Source organism: Petromyzon marinus, chromosome 59 (assembly GCF_048934315.1).
Source record: "Petromyzon marinus isolate PM22_M1 ecotype Great Lakes invasive population chromosome 59, UKy_Petmar_22M1.pri1.0, whole genome shotgun sequence".
Taxonomy (NCBI): domain Eukaryota; kingdom Metazoa; phylum Chordata; class Hyperoartia; order Petromyzontiformes; family Petromyzontidae; genus Petromyzon; species Petromyzon marinus.
The window spans coordinates 6559084-6584789 of record NC_133725.1 but is presented as its reverse complement, the minus strand read 5'-3'; the positions used below and the strand labels follow the sequence as shown (position 1 = coordinate 6584789).

The following is a 25706-nucleotide window of genomic DNA, read 5'->3' as shown; positions in this document are numbered from 1 at the left end:
GTTTCAAGTATTTTTTAATAGCTATAATTACTTTTAATACATAAGTTCATTTCAGTTAATATATTTTGGTATAGCCCTGTGAGCCATTCGGCTCTTGAATCGGGTGCAACCACATCAAACAAAAACACGAACATGAAAAACATCTTAAAGTGACTATGTGTGACTGTGCAAACAGAAAAAATCCACGAAAAAAAAGACAGCAAAAACATTCTTGAAAAAAGCACCGCACACAAACGCTGTGTGCAAAAAATCCCAGTGGGATGCAAGTCAAACAACAACAACCACAAGACAACTTAGATTAAGGCCATCAGTCTAACTCCGTACTACAACAAAACAAACATGTCCAAACTAAAACACGTTTTCGAAATCACCAAAAAATAAAGCCATAATTGCAATGTAACCGTGATCATAGGGACTGTGACCGATTTTTTTTACAATAAACTACATAAATAACATGTAACACCAAATCCTAGAGCCATAGCTGGCTGCATGAGTTACTCCACAACAACAGAAGCATCAGTCGGAGTATCAAATTTTTCAATGCACCTTTAAGATCAGCACGCTAAATCAAAATACAGATAATACTTTGCAGCGTCATCTGGAGCGAAACATTTTATTTTATTTTACGCCAATGAATAGCAGTGGCAGCTAGGGGTGTACAACTCCTCTAGAGCAGTTTTGAGTGAAGATCTCATTGGTAGCGATTCAAGTTGCAGTTTATTGGCAATAGCATTCCAGACCCTGGGGGCATCAATAGCAAAGGCCCTTCCTCCAGTTTTTGTACGGCAATAGGGAATGTGAAGCTGGTAAATGAGCGAAGACCTGAGGTCAAATTTGTTCTTTGAAACAGAGATGAGATTCAGTAGGTAGTCTGCGGATTTTTTTGTAAGTACATCGTGAATAAATAAGATCTGGTGCCCAAGCCGTCAAACATTAAGAGATGTTAAGTTTGACCCAATGTAGAGATCACAGTGGTGAGTCCTATATGGGCAGTTCAATGTAAATCTTAAGGCCGAGTGATAGATGGAATCAAGCTTCTTCAGTACAGTACTTGGGGCTGATTTATACACGATGTCACAGTAGTCAAGTAGAGGCAGTATGGTATCTTTTATCAATTCCAAACGGAACATAGGGGGGGAAGCAGTGCTTGTGTCGATACAGAAAACCAATTTTTATTTTTGTCTTTTTACCAATATAATCAATGTGATCTTCAAAATTCAGTTTTGAATCCAGGATGACACCAAGATACTTAAAGATCTTGACTTGCTCTATTTGATAATTATTTAAGGAATGCAATTGGGGAAAAATAACTTCCTGCTTTAGTCCCGGTGAGAAGCATAGCGCCTTGGTTTTGGAGGTATTCAGGACTAGTTTAAGAGCAACTAGCTGATGTTGTAGTTTGTCGAAATCACCCTGTAGCTTAGCAATCACGTCATCCGGAGAGCGGCCAGCAGTACCCAAGTCATTGACATAAAGAGAGAATAAAAGGGGGCCGAGGATGGAACACAGCCTGGAGTCCGTGGCAATGTTGCCTTGGCAGGAACACAGGTTGGGGTCCGTGGCAATGTTGCCTTGGCAGGAACACAGCTTGGGGTCCGTGGCAATGTTTCCTTGGCAGGAACACAGCTTGGAGTCCGTGACAATGTTGCCTTGGCAGGAACACAGGTTGGGGTCCGTGGCAATGTTGCCTTGGCAGGAACACAGGTTGGGGTCCACGGCAATGTTGCCTTGGCAGGAACACAGCTTGGAGTCCGTGGCAATGTTGCCTTGGCAGAAACACAGCTTGGGGTCCGTGGCAATGCCGCCTTGGCAGGAACACAGCTTGGGGTCCGTGGCAATGTTGCCTTGGCAGGAACACAGCTTGGAGTCCGTCGCCATGTTGCCTTGGCAGGAACACAGCTTGGGGTCCGTGGCAATGTTGCCTTGGCAGGAACACAGGTTGGGGTCCGTGGCAATGTTGCCTTGGCAGGAACACAGCTTGGGGTCCACGGCAATGTTGCCTTGGCAGGAACACAGCTTGGAGTCCGTGGCAATGTTGCCTTGGCAGGAACACAGCTTGGGGTCCGTGGCAATGCCGCCTTGACAGGAACACAGCTTGGGGTCCGTGGCAATGTTGCCTTAGCAGGAACACAGCTTGTGATCCGTCACACTATTAACTAGGCCTCACTCAGGCTGCGCCATGGGTGCGATCAACCAGGCCTCACTCAGGCTGTGTCATGTGCAGTATTAACTAGGCCTCACTCAGGTTGCGCCAGGTGCACGATCAGCTAGGCCTCACTCAGGCTGCGCCAAGTGCACTATTTACTAGGCCTCACTCAGGCTGCACCAGGTGCAGTCAACCAGGCCTCACTCAGGCTGCGCCTTGTGCATGATTAACCAGGCCTCACTCAGGCTGCGCCAAGTGCACGATTTACTAGGCCTCACTCAGGCTGTGTCATGTGCAGTACTACCTAGGCCTCACTCAGGTTGCGCCAGGTGCACGATCAGCCACGCCTCACTCAGGCTGCGCCACGTGCACGATTTACTCGGCCCCACTCAGGCTGTGTCATGTGCAGTATTAACTCGGCCTCACTCACGCTGCTCCAGGTGCACTATTAACTAGGCCTCACTCAGGCTGCGCCAGGCGCACGATCTAGCTAGGCCTCACTCAGGCTGCGCCAGGTGCATAGTCAGCTAGGCCTTACTCAGGCAGTGTCATGTGCATGACCAACCAGGTCCCACCCAGGCTGCGCCACGTGCACAATCAACCAGGCCTCACTCAGGCTGCGCCACGTGCGCGACCAACCAGGCCTCACTCAGGCTGCGCCAGGTACACACACGAGTGCACATCACCACATTATTACACACACGAGTGTACACTATCACACACACACACGAGTGTACACCATCACACACCCACACACGAGTGCACATCACCACACCATCACACACACGAGTGCACATCACCAGACTATCACACGCATACAGAGTGCACACCACCACACTCATGATAATTATAAGATTTCAATATATTCTGAACATCTGCAGATTTAGTTAGACGATGAATATGTTGCAGTGAATTTTATTCTAAATTTCAGCTTTCCAACGCCTCCTTTTTAATGTTTCTCCTACAACATCGGAGTGCAGCGCAACGTTAAATACGCACTACAATGACAATAGTTTAAAGCGATTTGAAACATGGTTTATTTTTTTTGGGGGGGGGGCAAAGCTTTGTGACGTCATATTTGAGGGGGGGGGGTCTGACTTTTTGTAACGTCGTGTGACGAGGGGGGGGGTCAAAAATCTTCCAAAATCGCGTGACGTCATTTATGGACTGCCCCTAAGCAGGCGACCGGCACTGTGGCACACGAGGGGGATGGGTGGTCAGGAACCACGCCCCAGGCCGCCTTTGTCTCCCCCAGTAGCGATGTCTACTCTGCACCGCACCAGGTACTCATTTGAGGCCGAGTCGACCTAGGGGAGGCCCAGGACCGGTTCGGATAATCGCCGCCGGTGGTGTTGGCGGTGGCCGTGGGAGCGGGGATCGAACTCGGGTTCGCCCGGGTTCGTAGCGCAGTGTAGCGCGAACTGCTGCGCCACCGCTCCTCTCACCCCCTTCCCCTCACTCCCCCTCCCCTCACCCCCTCCCCTCACCCCCTCCCCTCACCCCCTCCCCTCACCCCCTCCCCCCCACCGTAGGGTCACGTGGGTCGGGGTCCTTCCTGGGCCGCGTCGCGTAGCGAGGGCGTCGCGGCGTGGAGCCCACGTGGGTGGGTACAGTGCGCGGCTAGTACAGTGGGTGGGTACAGTGCGCGCTAGGACAGTGCGTGGATACACGCGTGCTCGTACAGTGCGCGTGCGAGTGAGTCCACGCGGGAGCGACGCGTGTCGCGTGAGTACAGTAGGTGAGTGTACACACACACGTGTGAGTGAGTGAGTCTGTACACGCGTGTGAGTGAGTCTGTACACGCGTGTGAGTGAGTCTACACGCGTGTGAGTGCGGGTACACGCGTAAGTGAGTGGGTACACGCGTGTGAGTCTGTACACGCGTGTGAGTGAGTGGGTACACGCGTGTGAGTGAGTCTGTACACGCGTGTGAGTGAGTCTACACGCGTGTGAGTGTGGGTACACGCGTGAGTGAGTGGGTACACGCGTGTGAGTGAGTGGGTACACGCGTGTGAGTGAGTGGGTACACGCGTGTGAGTGAGTGGGTACACGCGTGTGAGTGAGTGGGTACACGCGTGTGAGTGAGTGGGTACACGCGTGTGAGTGAGTGGGTACACGCGCGCGTGAGAGTGAGTGGGTACACCCGCGCGTGTGAGTGAGTGGGTACACACGCGCGCGTGTGAGTTTACACTCACACGTGGGTCCGTGGGTACACGCACACGTGGGTCAGTGGGTACACACACACGTGGGTCAGTGGGTACACACACACGTGGGTCAGTGGGTACACAAACACGTGGGTCAGTGGGTACACACACACGTGGGTCAGTGGGTACACACACACGTGGGTCAGTGGGTACACAAACACGTGGGTCAGTGGGTACACACACACGTGGGTCAGTGGGTACACACACACGTGGGTCAGTGGGTACACACACACGTGGGTCAGTGGGTACACACACACACGTGGGTCAGTGGGTACACACACACGTGGGTCAGTGGGTACACACACACGTTGGTCAGTGGGTACACACACGTGGGTCAGTGGGTACACACACACGTGGGTCAGTGGGTACACACACACGTGGGTCAGTGGGTACACACACACGTGGGTCAGTGGGTACACACACACGTGGGTCAGTGGGTACACACACACGTGGGTCAGTGGGTACACAAACACGTGGGTCAGTGGGTACACACACACGTGGGTCAGTGGGTACACACACACGTGGGTCAGTGGGTACACAAACACGTGGGTCAGTGGGTACACACACACGTGCGTACGTGTGTGAGTTCACGCACGCGTGTCAAAGTGAGTTCACCAACACCGCTGATGAATATCGCCCCAGGTCGACTCAGCCTTAGATGTGTACCCGGTGCAGTTTTTAAGAAATCAGCGCTCGGGGAGACAAAGGTGGCCGGGCGTGGTGTTGGCCACCCCCCTCGCGTGTCGCGCGGGCCTTAATAGGTGCTCGCTAAAAGCACTTGCCCCAACCGAACTATAGGGGGAATCTTTGTCTTTGGTGTGTGAGAGCGGTGGTGCAGTGGTTAGCGCGCTGGCGCTCCGAACCCGACCACCCGAGTTCGATTCCACGCTCATCTGACCCGGTCCTGAGCCTCCCCTAGGTCGACTCGGACTCAAATGAGTACTTGGTGTGGCCTTTAAACATCACCACTGGGGAGACAAAGGCGGTCGGGCGTGGTTGCTGGCCAACCACCCCCTCGCGTGCAATTCCGGCCTTCACAGGTGCTGCTCGCTCACAGCACTTGCCCCAACAGTCTGTTCAAGGCTACACGGGGGACCTTTGTCTTTGTGGTGTGTGTGTGTGTACAGGGGCGGAGTATCTTGTGGTGATCGACTACTAAGGTGGACGTTGTTGAAGTGAAGTCATGTCGGCCGCCACAGGACGCAAGCCGGATAATAAAGTTTGTGTCCGGCTTGTGTGAATCTTCTCCATTCACTCACCTGCACAGACTCACCTGCACAGACTCACCTGCACAGACTCACCTGCACAGACTCACCTGCATTCACTCACCTGCACAGACTCACCTGCACAGACTCACCTGCACAGACTCACCTTCACAGACTCACCTGCACAGACTCACCTGCACAGACTCACCTACACAGACTCACCTTCACAGACTCACCTTCACAGACTCACCTGCATTCACTCACCTGCACAGACTCACCTTCACAGACTCACCTTCACAGACTCACCTTCACAAACTCACCTTCACAGACTCACCTTCACAGACTCACCTGCATTCACTCACCTGCATTCACTCACCTGCACAGACTCACCTGCACAGACTCACCTGCATTCACTCACCTGCACAGACTCACCTGCACAGACTCACCTGCACAGACTCACCTACACAGACACACCTACACAGACTCACCTGCACAGACTCACCTGCATTCACTCACCTGCACAGACTCACCTACACAGACACACCTACACAGACTCACCTGCACAGACTCACCTGCATTCACTCACCTGCACAGACTCACCTGCACAGACACACCTACACAGACTCACCTGCACAGACTCACCTACACAGACTCACCTGCACAGACTCACCTGCACAGACTCACCTGCACAGACTCACCTGCATTCACTCACCTGCACAGACTCACCTGCACAGACTCAACTGCACAGACTCACCTGCACAGACTCACCTGCATTCACTCACCTGCACAGACTCACCTTCACAGACTCACCTTCACAAACTCACCTTCACAGACTCACCTACACAAACACACCTACACAGACTCACCTGCATCCATTCACCTGCATTCACTCACCTACACAGACTCACCTGCACAGACTCACCTGCACAGACTCACCTGCATTCACTCACCTGCACAGACTCACCTGCACAGACTCACCTGCACAGACTCACCTTCACAGACTCACCTGCACAGACTCACCTGCACAGACTCACCTGCACAGACTCACCTACACAGACTCACCTTCACAGACTCACCTTCACAGACTCACCTGCATTCACTCACCTGCACAGACTCACCTTCACAGACTCACCTTCACAGACTCACCTTCACAAACTCACCTTCACAGACTCACCTTCACAGACTCACCTGCATTCACTCACCTGCATTCACTCACCTGCACAGACTCACCTGCACAGACTCACCTGCATTCACTCACCTGCACAGACTCACCTGCACAGACTCACCTGCACAGACTCACCTACACAGACACACCTACACAGACTCACCTGCACAGACTCACCTGCATTCACTCACCTGCACAGACTCACCTACACAGACACACCTACACAGACTCACCTGCACAGACTCACCTGCATTCACTCACCTGCACAGACTCACCTGCACAGACACACCTACACAGACTCACCTGCACAGACTCACCTGCACAGACTCACCTGCACAGACTCACCTGCATTCACTCACCTGCACAGACTCACCTGCACAGACTCAACTGCACAGACTCACCTGCACAGACTCACCTGCATTCACTCACCTGCACAGACTCACCTTCACAGACTCACCTTCACAAACTCACCTTCACAGACTCACCTACACAAACACACCTACACAGACTCACCTGCATCCATTCACCTGCATTCACTCACCTACACAGACTCACCTGCACAGACTCACCTGCACAGACTCACCTGCATTCACACACCTGCACAGACTCACTTGCACAGACTCACCTGCACAGACTCACCTACACAGACTCACCTGCATTCACTCACCTGCACAGACTCACTTGTATTCACTCACCTGCACAGACTCACCTGCACAGACTCACCTGCACAGACTCACCTGCACAGACTCACCTACACAGACTCACCTGCACAGACTCACCTTCACAGACTCACCTGCACAGACTCACCTTCACAGACTCACCTTCACAGACTCACCTGCACAGACTCACCTGCATTCACTCACTTGCACAGACTCACCTTCACAGACTCACCTTCACAAACTCACCTTCACAGACTCACCTTCACAGACTCACCTGCATTCACTCACCTGCATTCACTCACCTGCACAGACTCACCTGCACAGACTCACCTGCATTCACTCACCTGCACAGACTCACCTGCACAGACTCACCTGCATTCACTCACCCGCACAGACTCACCTGCATTCACTCACCTGCACAGACTCACCTACACAGACACACCTACACAGACTCACCTGCACAGACTCACCTGCATTCACTCACCTGCACAGACTCACCTGCACAGACTCACCTGCACAGACTCACCTACACAGACACACCTACACAGACTCACCTGCACAGACTCACCTGCATTCACTCACCTGCACAGACTCACCTACACAGGCACACCTACACAGACTCACCTGCACAGACTCACCTGCATTCACTCACCTGTATTCATTCACCTGCACAGACTCACCTGCATTCACTCACCTGCACAGACTCACCTGCACAGACTCACCTACACAGACTCACCTGCACAGACACACCTGCACAGACTCACCTGCATTCACTCACCTGCACAGACTCACCTTCACAGACTCACCTTCACAGACTCACCTTCACAAACTCACCTTCACAGACTCACCTACACAGACTCACTTGCACAGACTCGCCTACACAGACTCACCTGCACAGAATCACCTGCACAGACTCACCTACACAGACTCACCTGCACAGACACACCTGCACAGACTCACCTGCATTCACTCACCTGCACAGACTCACCTTCACAGACTCACCTTCACAGACTCACCTTCACAAACTCACCTTCACAGACTCACCTATACAGACTCACTTGCACAGACTCGCCTACACAGACTCACCTGCACAGACTCACCTGCATTCACTCACCTGCACAGACTCACCTGCACAGACTCACCTGCACAGACTCACCTGCATTCACTCACCTGCACAGATTCACCTGCACAGACTCACCTGCACAGACTCACCTGCACAGACTCACCTGCATTCACTCACCTGCACAGATTCACCTTCACAGACTCACCTTCACAGACTCACCTGCACAGACTCACCTACACAGACTCACCTGCACAGACTCACCTACACAGACTCACCTGCATTCACTCACTTGCACAGACTCACCTGTATCGCAGAGTGCTAAACACTGAACCTCCGCTCCTCACTTACTCACTCACCCACACACTCACCCACACACTCACTCACCCACACACTCACTCACCCACACACTCACTCACTCACACACTCGCCCACACACTCACTCACACACTCGCCCACACACTCACTCACACACTCGCCCACACACTCACTCATACACTCACCCATACACTCACCCACACACTCACCCACACACTCACTCACCCACACACTCACACACTCGCCCAAACATTCACTCACACACTCGCCCACACACTCACTCATACACTCACCCACACACTCACCCACACAACAACAGCAACCGCCATTCGCCACTGTGGCGGTGACGTCACCACGACGCTTGTGCCAGGCCATGTGCACCCATACACTCACTTACTCACCCACACACTAGCCCATACACTCACCCACACACTCACTCATACACTCACTCACACACTCACCCACACACTCGCCCACACACTCACCCACACACTCATTCACCCACACACTCGCCCACACACTCACTCATACACTCACCCACACACTCGCCCACACACTCACTCACACACTCACTCACACACTCGCCCACACACTCACCCACACACTCACACACTCACCCACACACACGCCCACACACTCACTCACTCACCCACACACTCACCCACACTCACCCACATACTCACTCACACAATTCACCCACACACTTGCCCACACACTCACTCACACACTCACTCATGCATTCACCTACAGCCGCTAGCCAACAGCCACCCCCACACTCACCCAGCTGGGGAGGACGTGGAGGCAGGGTGTGTGTGAGGAGGAGGATGATGATGGAGGAGGAGGAGGAGGGAGGAGACAGAGTGTGCATGAGGATGATGGAGGAGGAGGAGGAAGAGGAGGAGGCGGGATGTGCGCGAGGTTGAAGCTGCTCCCTGCGTGTGCAGCAGAAGCGCGGGGCCAAGCGCAGCCGGGAGACGGACGCCTCGGAGGAGGAGGAGGCAGCGGCGCTCAGGGGCCCAGCCAAGGCCTCCCGGGGCCGCGGGGGTTTGGGGGCCCGAGGGTCGGAGGCCAGGGGACGAGGGAAGGCCCGGGCGGGTGGACCCGGAGAGAAGTCCTTCCCCAAAACGTCGTCGCTCTTCAAAAACAACCCCAGCATCCCCAGTGTGGAGAGGTGAGAGTGCGAGCTTTGTGAGCCGGGCGAGCGGGCGCAGTTGGTGAGCCGGGCGAGTAAGCGCGGTTGGTGAGCTGGGAGAGCGCGGTTGGTGAGCCGGGAGAGCGAGCTTGGTGAGCCGGGCGAGCGTGGTTGGTAAGCTGGGCGAGCGAGCGAGCTTGGTGAGCCGAGCGAGCGAGCTTGGTGAGCCGGGCGAGCGAGCGAGCTTGGTGAGCCGGGCGAGCGAGCGAGCTTGGTGAGCCGGGCGGGCGAGCGTGGTTGGTGAGCCGGGAGAGCGAGCTTGGTGAGCCGGGCGGGCGAGCGCAGTTGGTGAGCCGGGCGAGCAAGCGTGGTTGGTGAGCCGGGCGAGCGAGCGAGCTTGGTGAGCCGGGCGAGCGAGCGAGCTTGGTGAGCCGGGCGGGCGAGCGTGGTTGGTAAGCCGGGAGAGCGAGCTTGGTGAGCCGGGCGGGCGAGCGTGGTTGGTGAGCCGGGCGGGCGTGGTTGGTGAGCCGGGTGGGCGTGGTTGGTGAGCCGAGCGAGTGAGCGAGCTTGGTGAGCCGGGCGAGCGAGCGTGGTTGGTGAGCCGGGCGAGCGAGCGTGGTTGGTGAGCCGGGAGAGCGAGCGAGCTTGGTGTTCGTTTAGATTATTTACATTATTTGACTCTTATACATTTCCACGTGATTGTGATGAGCCAACTTCGTTGAGCTGTCATTTGTGACGGCCAGGTCGCTTCTCAACAAGAGCTGCGCGGGCAGCTCAGCGGGGCACTTGCCTGGTAAAATGAAAAAATAAATTGATTATAGTTTGGTTGCCAGGAGGGGCAACCAGCAGCATCCTCCTCCGCCATCTCGGGGGCTCTTGACGCGGCTGCGGCTGCTGCCGCTGCCGCTGCTGCTGCTGCTGCTGCGACGTGACGGACGTGCGACGGGCGCCTTCGCATCCTTGACACGGCCGGCACCGCGAACCGGAGGGGGGAAAAAAAAAAAAAACCCCAAACCGCGAATCGTCAACGCCGGTCGCTGGAAGGCCCCAAACGCTGCGTTTTAGGTCGTAGTTTTTTTTTAGTTTCACGGCGAGGTCAAACGGCACCGCGGACGTCGCGCGGCGACGGCGACGCCGCCAGGTTTGTTAGTTTATTTGTTTTGCGTGCGTCGGTGTCACGGCTCTCTCGTGTCTCCTTCCCGCAACTCCCCCTAGGCCCGTGGTGTCGCAGTGCAAGGAGGCCGTGTTCGCCGGCAATGCGTTCTCAACGCTGGACCTCCACCCGTACCTGGTGCGGGCTCTTTCTTAGGCTGTAGCCCTGGTGGAGGCCACTGCGTTTCAAGGACAATGTGTAGATTGTTATTGAAGCGGGTGGCTGGGTGTGTGGCTGGGTGGGTGGCTGGGTGGGTGGCTGGGTGGGTGGCTGGGTGTGTGGCTGGGTGGGTGTGTGGCTGGGTGGGTGTGTGGCTGGGTGGGTGTGTGGCTGGGTGGGTGTGTGGCTGGGTGGGTGTGTGGCTGGGTGTGTGGCTGGGTGTGTGGCTGGGTGGGTGGTTGGGTGTGGCTGGGTGTGTGGCTGGGTGGGTGGTTGGGTGGGTGGCTGGGTGTGTGGCTGGGTGTGTGGCTGGGTGTGTGGCTGGGTGTGTGGCTGGGTGTGTGGCTGGGTGGGTGTGTGGCTGGGTGGGTGTGTGGCTGGGTGTGCGGATGGGTGGGTGTGTGGCTGGGTGTGTGGCTGGGTGTGTGGCTGGGTGTGTGGCTGGGCGTGTGGCTGGGTGTGTGGCTGGGTGTGTGGCTGGGTGTGTGGCTGGGTGTGTGGCTGGGTGGGTGGCTGGGTGTGTGGCTGGGTGTGTGGCTGGGTGTGTGGCTGGGTGGGTGGCTGGGTGGGTGGCTGGGTGTGTGGCTGGGTGGGTGGCTGGGTGTGTGGCTGGGTGTGTGGCTGGGTGTGTGGCTGGGTGGGTGGCTGGGTGTGTGGCTGGGTGTGTGGCTGGGTGTGTGGCTGGGTGTGTGGCTGGGTGTGTGGCTGGGTGTGTGGCTGGGTGTGTGGCTGGGTGTGTGGCTGGGTGGGTGGCTGGGTGGGTGGCTGGGTGGGTGGTTGGGTGTGTGGCTGGGTGTGTGGCTGGGTGTGTGGTTGGGTAGGTGGGTGTGTAGGTGTGCCGCCGCCACCACCACAAGGGGCGACTCGCCCTGCTGCCACCCTGTGACCCTGTGCCGTCTGTGTCGTCGTCCCTCCAGGTGTCCACCCTGGACAAGCAGATGAAGCTCACCCAGATGACCATGTGAGTGCCGACCGTCTGACCCTGCATCACAATGTCAGCTGTTGTCCCCTGCGCGTGTGTGCATGTGTGCGAGTGTGCGTGTGTGCACGTGTGCGCGTGTGTGTGTGTACATGTAGCGGTTCGCGCTATGAACCCGGCGACCTGAGTTCGATTCCGGCTCACGGCCAACACCAGTGACGATTATCTGAAGCGGTCTCGGGCCTCCCCTAGGTCGACTCGGCCTCAAATGAGTAACTGGTGCGGTGTGTCAACATTGCCACTAGGGAGACAGAGGCGGTCGGGCGTGGTGCTGGCCACCCACCCCCTCGTGTGCCGTGCCGGCCTTCAAGGGGGCACACTAACGGCACTGACCTGAAAAGTCTATTTAGGATACACGGAGGTGGAGGGAGGGGATCTTTGTGTGTGTGTGTGCGTGGAGCACACTGCGCTGCAAAGCGTCGCATTCCAAGCTGAATTCCCCGCCACGGCTAACATTGGTGGAGAATATTCGAACCGTCCCTGGGCCTCGCTTAGGTCAACCCAGGCTTATAAATGTGGTGTGGGGGGAGACAAACTAAACTAAACTATTTTAATTTCACCAGGTAAGGCCCACTGAGCTACGTGGCTCTTTTTCAGAAGTGACCTGGCCATCATCATCATCATCACGTGGGAATTTATAGCGGCAGCCAAATTCTCTGAAAGCATGACGTCGATTCTAAATGTGGAGGGGGAAACCGGAGGACCCCGAGAAAAATCCACACGACCACAAACCAAACACGCGAACTTCAGATATACGGCAGGCGTCAGGGTTGGGATCGAACCCACGGCCACCCGTATATCAGGCGAGGGAGTTAACATCTCCTCGTCACCACGGCGGAAAGGCGGCCGGGCGCTGCTACTCGCGAACAGCGCCTCGCCCCCAGCACGCCTGCTGAAGGCTACACGGGGGGCGGGACCTTTGTCATTGTGTCCGTCGTGCGTGCAGGGTGCAGAGGCAGGCCATCCCAGTGCTGCTGCAGGGACGGGACGCTCTCGTGAAGTCTCAGACCGGCTCAGGTCTCTTCTCCCTCGCCACTCGCTACTCACCGCTCCAGTCCATTCGTTCCACGCGCTCGGGACCCCCCCCCCCCCCCCCCCCCCGTGTCGGGGAACTTTTTGTTGTTGTTGTTGTTGTAACCGCAGGATGCGAATTGGGATATATATACGGTGATGCGATCGAGCGAACGGAACTACGTCGCAGCGCACACACAAGGCGTCGGGATGCTGCTGGATGCTTTCTAGATGCTGCTGCCCACGCGCCTCGGTCTTTTGTTCAGCCCGCGGTAACGCATCTCGCGTGTTAGCCGCGGCCTGTGCTTTAGCCCGCATTATTTGTTACGACGCGATTTTTGCACAACGCGGCGTTGTTCAGGAACTCGCCGACGTTGTAGGAGAACACGACGGTCGCGTTTGGGAGGAGGCAAATTGGGCAATGCACAACAAGTCCGCACGAATGGGTTCCCGGTCCAATTCCACTTCCTGTCCTGTACGTTGAACTTCTTTCGCGCCACCGTACGTAGCCAACCGTGCTGATCGGAGGTGCGGTGGAAAGACAACAAACACAAAAAGCAGTTCTTTAGAAATTAGTTTGTCAATCTAGACGACGATGATGATGATGATGATGATTTAAAAGTACACTGCTCCCAGTGGCTTTTTAATATCGGAAGGGAAGAGCGTTCCAGACGGCCGAAGGAGCGCATCTGAAAGCGCCGCGCGATGCAGCGGTGACCACCGCCTTTGTTCGATGGCCGAGCCAAAAGCCGCTGCTGCTGCTGCTGCTGCGAGGATGATCGGAGTGTCGCGTGATGATGATTTATGCTCTTTGAAGAGATCAGCGAGGTGTTCATTTGTGGCGAGCACATTGTGTGTGATGAGCGCTACTTTGTAACATTCTGCCACCTCGTGGCTCGCCTTTGCAGCCCCGTTGGGTTGTGGAGTTCAGCAAATGTCTGCTACCATCGCTTACCTGTGAACAGCTGGGATCACCGGCGCTCTAAACAACAACCATAGACACCGGCCCCATCCGTAGAGTCAAAGCCTGTCCCCCTGTCCTGTGGCGGTGGGACTTTAGGGCTCCACGGTGGCTAGGAGATGTTAACTACCTCGCCTGGTATGCAGGATGTTGTGGGTTTTATCCTGACCCTGACGTCTACTGCTGCTGTATATTTGGAGTTTGCGTGTCTCTCTCTCTCTCATCATCATCATCATGGTGGCTAGGAGATGTTAACTACCTCGCTTGGTATGCAAGAGGTCGTGGGTTCTATCCTGACCCGGACGCCTGCTGCTGTATATTTGGAGTTTGCGTGTCTCTCTCTCTCTCATCAACATCACGGTGGCTAGGAGATGTTAACTACCTCGCCTGGTATACAGGAGGTCGTGGGTTCTATCCTGACCCTGACGCCTGCTGCTGTATATTTGGAGTTTGCGTGTCTCTCTCATCATCATCACGGTGGCTAGGAGACGTTAACTACCTCGCCTGGTATGCAGGAGGTCGTGGGTTCTATCCTGACCCTGACGCCTGCCGCTGTATATTTGGAGTTTGCGTGTCTCTCTCATCATCATCACGGTGGCTAGGAGATGTTAACTACCTCGCCTGGTATGCAGGAGGTTGGGGGTTCTATCCTGACCCTGACGCCTGCTGCTGTATATTTGGAGTTTGCTTGTCCTCTCTCTCTCTTTCCCCGTGGTCGAATGGATTTTTCACCGGGTCCTCCGGTTTTTCCCTCCACATTTGGCATCCACGTGCGGTTAGAGTAATTGTCCCTTGCTATAAATTCCCACGTGATGATGATAAGCCACTTTCGTTGGGCTGTCATTGGTGATGTCCAATGACAGGCACTAACCAAGTAAAATAAAAAAAAATAGTTTAGTTTTCGTCCGTACTTATGTACTTAATTTATCAGCATTTATTTTTCATGACTTACCTTTTTGGGATCAAAATAATTTAAAAAACGCGGCGCATTTTCTGACCTGCCCTTTTACTGGCCATCTGAAATAAAAAAAATAAAAAATAGTTGGTCGTCTTTCTTCGTGACGGGGGCCGCACGCCGCTCACGAAGATTCCCCACCGCGGCCACGAAGCGTCTCGCACGTGGACAGCGAGCCGCGCAGCAGCGTCACCGCGTAGCCCCCGTGCGTTGGCACCACCGTGACCCACCCGTGACCCCCCGACCCCGACCCCCCACCGACTCTGACCCTGCCGCCCGCGTGCGCAGGAAAGACGCTGGCCTACGCGGTTCCCCTGGTGCAAGCCCTGCAGGCCGCGCGGCCCAAGATCACGGTGCGTACGCTGCCCGACCCGAGTTCGATTCGCGCTCACGGCAGTCAAGGCCAGTGACGGTTGCCCGAGTCGATCGTGCGACTTTACCCTTCGGTCTCGTATGAGGATCTGGTGCGGTGTGTAAAATCATCGACCACTGTGGAGACAAAGGCGGCCGGGCGGGCGCGGCGCTGGCCACCCACCCCCCTCGTGTGCCGTGCCGGCCTTCGTAGGTGCTGCTACTCGCTAACAGCACTTGCCCCAACAGTCTTGTCAAGGCTACATGGGAGTGTCTTTGTCTTGTGTTGGGGAGCGGTGGTGCAGTGGTTAGTGTACTGCGCTACGAACCCGGCTGCGACCCGAATTGGACAAACAACAAACGTGCTATTCAAGAATCAGAATTAAGAGACAAACAACGTATATACTATTTAATAGAAGAATTAAAATAAAATTAATACTTACAATTTCGTCAATGGTCTTCATATAAATAGCCCAACCAGGATATGTAAAGTTTAACACGTAGACTTTCGCGACCAGTATTATACATAAGAGGTTTTTTGGGGTTTGATCACGTAAGTATAAATGTGTCGTTAAACCCGCCACCACCCAACACAGCCAACCAGTGAGGGTTGTCACTTAAACAGAACGTGGCCAATTCGTCACTAGTACAGCACCACCGGTGTGCTGGAGAGCCAAGCCACAACATTTACAATCTTGAGTACGACGCTTCGCCAGTAATGACAACCAGCTTCATCAGGCATTATTGAGGATATTTAAACATTTTAAACTAAACTAACCTTAAACTCTTTTTATTTTACCACTGAGCTATATAGCTCATTTTCAGAAGCCACCTGACCACAAATGACAGCTCAATGAAGTGGTGCATCATCATCATCACGTGGAAATTTCTAGCGGCAACCAAATTACCTTATCGCGTGATGTTGACTCTGAATGTGGAGGGAAAAATCGGATGACCCGGGCAAAAAATCCACGCGTCCACGGAGGAAGAGAGAGAGAGAGACACGCAAACTCCAAATATACAGCAGATATCAGGGTCCAGATTAAACCCGCGACCTCCTGCATGCCAAGCGAGAGAGTTGACATCTCCTAGCCACCGTGGTGCCCCTGCCATCGGCCAACTGAACGCCGGCTGCAATAATCGATGCTCAAGTTTAAACCTGGTGTCTTCGTCTTCCCCTTCCTGGCAGAGAGCGGACGGTCCCTACGCCCTGATCATCGTCCCCACCAGAGAGGTGCGTACGGACAAATCCCCCAAACGCCCTCACCGGAGTGGGTGGGCCCTGCCGTCGAACCCCGAACTCCGCAACTCTGGTTTCGTGAGCGGCTAATCCGGGGGGTGGGCAAATTGTTTGACTCGCGGGCCACAATGGGTTGTCAAATTTGACAGAGGGGCCGGGCCAGGAAACAGATGGACGGAGTGTTTGTGTGAACTAATATAGATGACGTGTAAAAATCATTACATGAAAGGATTTGGCCTTTTAACAGTTAGCGAAGCATTTATTTGCAAGGCAATTGAACAAATTGCACGAACGTGAACAATATAAAAACGTGTCGTAACTCCCGGTCAAAGTGCGCCATCTAATGTGGAAATGAGGGCATTACAGGAGAAAGGTAAAATTTAATTTAGTAATAAATTAAATTTTACCTGGATTAAAAAGTCCAACGGGCCATGGTGTACTTTGCCCATGTCTGGGCTAATCCGGCGATTCCAGTCGGCGGCGGAGTCGTTTGGAAGCTTGCCGTGTTTTACGCGGAGGAGGTCAGTTAGTTTGCTGCTGAGCAGATCTACCTGCTACGATAGGCTCTCTGCAATTTTATTTACTTATTTTGCCAGGTAAGGCCCGCTGAGCTATACGGCTCTTTTTTCAGAAGCGACCTGGCCACAAATGATGGCTCAACGAAGTGGCTTGTCGCGTGGGAATTTATATGGAGGGAAAAACCTGGAGGACCCCGGAGAAAGGACCACGCCGACCACGGCCGCGAGAGAGACGTGCAAACTACAAATACGCATGCGTTGGCGGGGTCGGCATCGAACCCACGTCCTCCTGTATACCAGGCGAGGTAGTTAACATCTCTCCATCTCGGTGTCCCAAGCCTGGTGGGTCACTCAACTGCCGTTAATAAATCGTACAACGAATGGGCGAGCACTGTTAGGGCGTGGGGCGGTGTGCGGGGAGCCATTGAACGGTTCAACCCCTGCCTCCAGGTCAGGCTGTAACCAGGTCCCGGACTTGTCCAGGTGTGAACCTCAACACCAAATCTCGCAGCAAGACGAGAAGGCACGTGTACTGTATGTACGTAGCCTACTGAGCTTATCGGAGGTGCGGGGGAAAGGACATCAAACTAAACACACGAAAAGCAGTTTAAAATGAATTAGTTTTCAATGTACTATCGTAATGTAGTGTACTGTGAAGTGTATCGTAGCGTAGTATATAGCAGTGTATAGTATGGTGCAGTGTACTGTATAGTAGTGTAGTGTATGGCAGTGTGTATGTATGTACGTTGAACTTCTTTCGCACCGTACGTAGCCAAACGTGCTAATCGGAGGTGCGGGCGAAGGACAACTAAACTAAAACATACGAAAAGCAGTTGTAAAGAAATTAGCTGTCAGCCTGGATGATGTCCTCTGTGTGCTCCTCAGCTGGCCATGCAGAGCTTCAATGCTGTCCAGCAGCTGCTCAAGGTGAGGGTCTCTGGGGTGGAGGCATCCTGGCGGCCACTGGCAGGTGTTGCCACCGTGCCTGCTGCCTGTGTGGTGTGTGCGTGTCTGTGGTGTCCCTGTGGGGTGCCTGTGGTGTGCCTATGTTGTGTGCCTTTGGTGTGTCTGTTGTGTGCCTGTTGTGTGCCTGTGATGTGCCTGTGGTGTGCCTGTGGTGTGCCTGTGGTGGGCCTGTGGTGTGCTTGTGATGTGTCCGTGGTGTGCCCGTAGTGTGCATTTGGTGTGCCTGTGGTGTGCCTGTGGTGTGCCTGTGGTGTGTCTGTGGTGTGCCTGTGGTGTGCCTGTTGTGTGCCTGTGGTGGGCCTGTGGTGGGCCTGTGGTGTGCCTGTGGTGTGCCTGTGGTGTGCCTGTGGTGTGCCTGTGTTCGGCCTGTGGTGGGCCTGTGGTGTGTCTGTTGTGTCCCTGTGGTGTACATGTGGTGTGTCTGTGGTGGGCCTGTGGTGTGCCTGTGGTATGCCTGTGGTAGGCCTGTGGTCATCTGGCCCATGTGACACCTGCCCGTGTAACATCAGGCCCCTGTAACACCTGCCCATGTGACACCTGCCCGTGTAACCACCTTCCCGTGTGCCACCAGCCGTTTTCGTGGGTGGTGCCGGGCGTGCTGATGGGCGGAGAGAAGCGCAAGTCCGAGAAGGCCAGGTCAGTGACCCCCCCACCCCACCCCTCCACCACCCCCCCTCCCACCTGGGGTTTGTTTGGACCGGGTGGCTGTGCCACCCACGACCGTGCCAGCCTCCTCCTGGCCGCGCTCCACAGCCTCTCGCGCGATGCCATCCCGAATGCCACCCACTGGACATCATCATCATCTCATATTCTTGGTTCTTTCGGTAAAGTACCGAAAGAACCAAGAATATGAATCCCTGCAGTCACGAAAGCTTTAAATCAAAATCATCATCTCAGTTAAAAATTAAAAGAGCTTCGTAGCTCATCAGATTCCTCCTGCAGTCTAAATACAAATTCTGATCGGCGGTGCCAGCCTCCCGGTGGTGTCTTTGGGGCACTTTTGGGGAGGGCACCCCCGGCACCCTCTGCCAAGTTGACGCTCTCGTGAACGTCCTTACCCTGAGCCGCATAAAGTCGACCCGTAGCGAACTCGGAGAGATGCGGAGGGACACGCGGAGGCCCGTAGAGATACGTAGACCCGTCGAGACGCATCGACCCACAGAGGTGTACGTAGAGTAAGCCTCTGTAGTAGTCCGCGCTCCTTCAACGGAGGAGGAGGAGGAGGAGGAACAGCAAAACTCCACCGACTCTGTCTGCTGAAGCCCTCTCATCGTGGCCGGCAAGCAGGAGCGGACCTCGACATTGTGGTCATCTGTGCAGGCGGACGGACGGACACAGCTGATGCACGATCGCTCGCAACCTTCGCGCGAAAGCGTTCGGCTTCACTTTGGCCTTCGTGGAAATAGCCGGAGGGGGCGGAGGCGGGAAGGGGTTGTTTAATAGAAAATGGCGATGATGGAGCCCCCCCCCTCCCCCCCCTGCACTGCCCCCACCCCCCGCCTGTCCCCCACAACCCCTGAACGCAACCCGGTGTGTTCAGGCTGCGCAAGGGGATCAACGTGCTGGTGGCAACGCCGGGACGCCTCGTCGACCACATCCACCACACGGAGACGCTCTCCTTCGCTCGGGTCGCCCACCTGGTGCTCGATGAGGCCGACAGGTGAGAGGGGCGAGGGCGGGGAGTGGTGAGGGAGGGGTCGAGGGAGGGGTCGAGGGAGGGGTCGAGGGAGGGGTCGAGAGAGGGGCCAGGGAGGGTCCAGGGAGGGACCAGTGAGGGGTCAGGGAGGGGCCAGTGAGGGGTCAGGGAGGGGTCAGGGAGGGGCCAGGGAGGGGCCAGGGAGGGTCCAGGGAGGGTCCAGGGAGGTTCGAGGGAGGGGCCAGGGAGGGGCCAGTGAGGGGTCAGGGAGGGGTGAGGGAGGGGCCAGGGAGGGGCCAGGGAGGGTCCAGGCAGGGTCCAGGGAGGGGCCAGGGAGGGTCCAGGGAGGTTCGAGGGAGGGGCCAGGGAGGGGCCAGGAAGGGGCTGCCCCCGTCGGCTGTGGCGGTTTGTGGGTGGCTGCTGGTTAAACGCACAGCTCCCTGCAATGGCTGCCTCTCATCACCGCTGGCAGGAAGGCGATCCTTCCCCTAGAGGGAGCCCTAGAGAGAGCGCCCCCCCCCCACCCAGTGACAGGGTGTCTTGGCCTATTCAACTGGAACGAGGTTGTAGGTGGGGGTTGATGTGTCCCCCCGCACCGCCGGGAGATGTGTCGCAGGCCCGTCGGTTGGGCTGACTGTTAACCTCTTGGCGGCGCACCCAGGGGCGGTGTCACGTCGTGGATTGGCGGTCGATGGTTTTTTTTTGAAGATCGCCGCATTATACGCTTCGACACGTAGCCAAAGGTCTCCCCCGGGTAGCCTTGGACAGGCGGCTGCCCCGGGGCAGGCACTGTTAGCTGTGCGTAGCGCCTATTAAGGCCGGAACGGCTAAACGCGGTGGGTGGTGTGGTCAACATACCCCCCCGGCCGCCTTTTTCTCCCCATTGCTGATGTTTACACGGCGTGCCGAATACTCATTTATGGCTGAGACAACCTTACCAACATGGCTGCCCATGTCTACGGAGAATCCGTGTCTTCCCCTTACAAACATGGCTGCCCATGTCTATAGAGGCTCTGTGTCATACCATTATCCCCCTCCAACCGTGTCATTCCCTTACCAAAATGGCCCATGTCTATGGAGGCCCCGTGTCTTCTCCTTACCAACATGGCTGCCTTGCACATGCTGTGTGTGTGTGTGTGTCTGTGTTTGTCCAGGCTACTGGACCTGGGCTTTGAGAAGGATCTGACCGTCATTCTCAACCGCCTCGAGGAGCAGAGTCCCACTCACCAGAACGTGCTGCTGTCGGCCACACTGAACCAGGGTACACTCGCCAGCACTCCTCACCAGTACTCAATGTACATTAGATCATCGATTATCCGGCGGATTAGATTTTCAAAAACGCCGGATAATCAATAATCATCGTTATTTAAAATAGCAAACTTTTTCAATATTCTTTTGAAAAACATGCTTTTTAGGTGTTGTGTGTATGGTTTTTAATCACACTATGAAATTGGCATAAATAAGCATACAAATAGACCTTAAATAAACATCCTCCTGTAAAAATGCACCGTATTTACCGTACCGTACTTACCACGCCAATCTCGAAGGCTCTGCGTGGGGACGATGATGGGCGGGGTGTAACATGGCAGGTAGTTATTGTCTGAATCCCACGCCGTCGGCTCTGGTGGAGGTTCGTTGGAAGCCGGATGATCGATGATCTTACTGCGTGCAATGCTTGTTGAACTTCTTTCGCACCGTGCGTGGCCAACCGTGCTCGTCGAAGGGGCGGGGATGCGGGTGTGGGAGGCAGTGCCGGGTTACCCTCGTAGCACAAGTAGCTACATATGGCTACGGGCCCCGCACTTTCAAGGGCCCCGTGCTAAACGCTTTCAAGCTTCCGTCTTCAGGTGGAATAGTCAACGCAGAGTATCTGTGTCAGGAGCACAGTTCATTAGACGACCGGGATTATATACAGGTTAAGGGAGGGGGGAGGAGTCAGTAAGGGGGCGTGGGTGGGTGGGAGGGCTGGGTTAAGCAGCCTTTTGATAGACTGCTGCGGGTAACAGCCACTTCGCACTGCACGAGAGTGGGTAAAACCCACCTTTTGTTATGCTGCGTGGGGGGTCGGGGGGGAGGAAGAGACATGCTGCATTTTTTGAAAGTGGCGGCAAACGGCTGTTCAATTATAAGGTAGCTAAAATTTGACATACAACCACTGAGAAAAGGAAATGGCTGTACAAAAAATTGAAAGGCAGCTAACGTTTGACTTCATTTATAACATCTTTCCAGTGATTGCTTAATTTGAAACCATCCTCTCGGTTGAAGTTGTGTTTGTAAATCTGGATGGCCTCGTGGACAAATCTCTGATAATAACCGGTAGGTTTGCAGAGCACCTTGGTATCGGAAAAAACAATATCACGATCACCCACAGCGTTGTAACAATGATCAGCCACGGCAGAAGAATTCGTTCTGCCGTGTTTCAAATCTGATTTGTGCTCGCGAATTCGGCCATCAATTCCAGTTCAGTGGTCCTGCACTTGCTCTGTTACTAGAGTACTATACCGCCTTCAACTTTTATGAACGACCGGGTGTTTAAGGTTAGAGATTTGTCGTATTATCTGGGTGTTTAGCAAATGAAAAAAATACAATTGCTTTACTATGCAAGTAAAAAAAAATTGTGTTTTAATATTTACGTTTTTTTTTTTTTAATTTAGGGTCCCTTTATAACAACATTTGCTACAGGCCCCGCACTTAGCTTCATCCGGCACTGGGGGGGGAGGGGCAACAAACTAGACATAAACGCATCCCACTGTGCGTTGATTAACCGTGAGTAAACCAACCGATAACAGGAACTGCATATTCTCAGATTAGCCTGATCCACACTACATTACCCCCCACCACCCCCGCCGCCGCCGCCTCTGCTGCTAAACTCACAGTGATGACATCACCTTCACTTCCTCTATGTAAGGCCGAAACCAGCGGGGAGACGTCTTCACAATGTTGGCGAATCGCCTGATGTACTCACGGGGCGAAACGTCACGGGGACTCCATGCCTCTCAACCCCTTATCAGTGCCCTTTTTGGTCACCCCGTGCCCCTTATAAATCTCAACGTTCATCCCGCAAAGTCCTCCCACACACAACCGGTGTGCTGAACGAGTAACTAATTGTTACTTTTCGATTTAAAGCTTTCGTGACTGCAATGATTCATCTTCTTTGGTTCTTTCGGTAAAGTCACGTAGAATGAGAATAAAAGAATAAATTGATAAAATAAAATAACACAATAATATTCTCATTGTGTTATTTTATTTTATCAATTTATTATTTTATTCTCATTCTACGTGACTTTACCGAAAGAACCAAAGAAGATCATTGTTACTTTGTTTTGTTTACGTGACGAACCTTTACCACAGTTGGCTGTGTCGGGTGCTTTGGTGGGTTTAACGACACATTTACATTCAAGTGCTCTAACCCCTCCCCCCAAAAAAAAAACAACTCTTTATTACGGATAATATTGGTCGTGAAAGCCGACTCCTATGTGTTAAAATCACGAGCACTCGCCTTCTGGTGGTGGTTGCGGCGGTGGTGCTGGCGGCGATGGCCGTGTTAGCGAGCTCCATCGCGGTCGTCATGGGAATCGGCGCGGTTTTTATTGCCACGTCCTTGGCCGACTGCGGCGCCGCCCGGCGTTCGGCTGCGAGAGCCCATGCGTGTGCGTGCGCGTGCGTGTATGGGTGCATGCGTGTGGGGAGCGGCAGTGTAGCGGGTCAGCGCGTTGGGCTACGAACCCGGCGACCCGAGCTCGATTCCCGCTCGCGGCCACCACTGGTCCTGGGCCTCCCCTAGGTCGGCTCGGCCTTCAATGAGTATCTGGTGCGGGGTGTAAACATCGCCACTGGGGAGACAAAGGCGGCCCGGCGTGGTGCTGGTCACCCACCCCCTCGTGTGCTGTGTCAGTCTTCATAGGTGCTCGCTTAACAGCACTTGCTATACGGGGGATGTTTTTCTATGTGCGTGTGCGTGCGTGCGTCAGGGGTCACGTGGCTGGCCGGCATCCTCCTGGACGACCCCGTGAGCGTAACCGTGGAAACGCACGGGGGCGAGGTCGTTGCCGCGACGACGAACGGTGGGGCCCATCGGACGGGGGCGGCCGTGGAGGCGGACGAGGATGTGGAGGAGGAGGAGGAGGAGGCGGTGGAGGAAGAGGAGGAGCAGGAGGAGGCAAATAAAGAGGTGGCAGGGAAGAAGGAGGGACCAACGAAGATCTCGATGCCACCCGGGCTCGCTCAGCACTTTATCACGGTGCCCAGCAAACTGCGCCTCGTCACGCTCACCTCGTTCATCCTCGCCAAGGTGAGCGGTGAGCCGTCGGCGTGCCTTGCTCGTGGCCCGAGTTGTTCTGCGGTAGCCGTGCGGTGATTCATTCTCCTTCAGGGATCGGGCGTCGGTCGTCGTCGTCGTCGTCGTCGTTGTCATCGTCGTCGTCATGGTTGTCATCGTCGTCATGGTTGTCATCGTCGTCGTCATCCTCGTCGTCATGGTGGTCATCGTCGTCATGGTTGTCATCGTCGTCATGGTTGTCATCGTCGTCGTCATCCTCGTCGTCATGGTGGTCGTCATGGTTGTCATCGTCGTCATCGTCGTCATGGTTGTTATCGTCGTCGTCATCGTCGTCGTCATGGTCGTCATCATGGCTGTCATCGTCGTCATCGTCGTCGTCATGGTCGTCGTCATGGTTGTCCTCGTCGTCATGGTGGTTGTCATGGTTGTTGTCGTCGTCATCGTCGTCGTCATCCTCGTCGTCATGGTGGTCGTCATGGTTGTCATCGTTGTCATCGTCGCCGTCATGGTCATCGTCATGGTTGTCATCGTCGTCGTCATCGTCGTCGTCATGGTCGTCGTCGTCATGGTCGTCATCGTCGTCATCATGGTCGTCGTCATGGTTGTCATGGTTGTCATCGTCGTCGTCATCGTCGTCGTCATGGTTGTCATCGTCGTCGTCGTCATCATCGTCGTCATGGTCGTCGTCGTCATGGTCGTCACCGTCGTCATGGTTGTGTCATCACTGTCATCATCGTCTTCGTGGTCGCCATCACCATCGCCGTCATCTTTGTCATAATTATCGCCATCATCGTCGCCCTCTTCACTCGCCACCGCTGCCGCCACCATCACCGCCGTTGCCGCGGTGGGCTGACGCCCGCTGTCCGTGTGCAGTGCCAGGACGAGGCCAAGCTCGTGGTGTTCGTGTCGAGCCGCGAGGCCGCCGAGTTCCACTTCACGGTGCTCGGCCACCGTCTCGGAGGAGGAGGTGATGATGATGATGCTGACGAGGAGAACGATGATGGGGAGGGGAAGGGACCGCCGAAGGTCGCCCTGTGGCGTCTCCACGGCAGCGTGGATCAACAGGTGGGTGGAGCGGAGGGGGAGCGGGGGGGGGGGGGGGGGCGGCACCAACGGGAGCTCGCCGACTGACACGAAGCAGCAGGGGTGGGGGCACTCGACAAGCCGAACCAACGAATGAATAATCGATATCGATAGGTAGGCGGGCTTCACGCTGTCCGGCAATAATCGCGCAGGTGTTTAAAGACGTTCATAAACCCCAAGTGGGGGACCCCCATGAGGGGAACGCCTTCGGCGTGGGAGGTTCCAACGGCGCGGAGTGAACCGCTCTCCGTTTCGCACTTTGCTCACGGTCACCCTTCGGATTGCGAGCAAAGGACGTGCGGTGAAAGTAACGTCATGCATTGCGGAGAACCGTCAATTTGTGTTCTCGTTCATGTATTTGTACTTCAGCTTTGGCTTTCCGTGTAAAAAATGCGAAGTTCGCTATACCGATAGAATATACGAATCGAGGTTTCAGTGGGTAAGCCAACGGGTCTGCATTCGCCACGGTGGCTAGGAGATGTTATCTCCCTCGCCTGGTATGCAGGAGGTCGTGGGTTCGATCCCGA

At 55.0% G+C, this 25706-nt stretch overlaps 1 protein-coding gene across 6 annotated transcripts in view; it reads left to right on the top strand.

Moving 5' to 3' along the window:
• Nucleotides 1-3271: 3271 nt before the first annotated feature.
• Nucleotides 3272-25706, top strand: part of DDX31 (DEAD-box helicase 31) — a 31839-nt gene continuing 9404 nt past the window's right edge. The window contains exons 1-15 of one of the 6 annotated variants that reach the window (XM_076053051.1): nucleotides 3272-3429; nucleotides 3679-3749; nucleotides 5477-5568; nucleotides 9701-9927; nucleotides 11104-11179; nucleotides 12118-12161; nucleotides 13126-13196; nucleotides 15395-15459; nucleotides 16647-16691; nucleotides 18101-18142; nucleotides 18753-18817; nucleotides 19722-19841; nucleotides 20972-21078; nucleotides 23789-24108; nucleotides 24970-25161. In XM_076053051.1, the coding sequence (XP_075909166.1) occupies nucleotides 5533-5568; nucleotides 9701-9927; nucleotides 11104-11179; nucleotides 12118-12161; nucleotides 13126-13196; nucleotides 15395-15459; nucleotides 16647-16691; nucleotides 18101-18142; nucleotides 18753-18817; nucleotides 19722-19841; nucleotides 20972-21078; nucleotides 23789-24108; nucleotides 24970-25161 (1410 nt within the window). In that variant the 5' untranslated portion in view covers nucleotides 3272-3429; nucleotides 3679-3749; nucleotides 5477-5532. The other 5 variants (XM_076053052.1, XM_032976425.2, XM_032976422.2 and 2 more) reach the window with 5 other exon arrangements.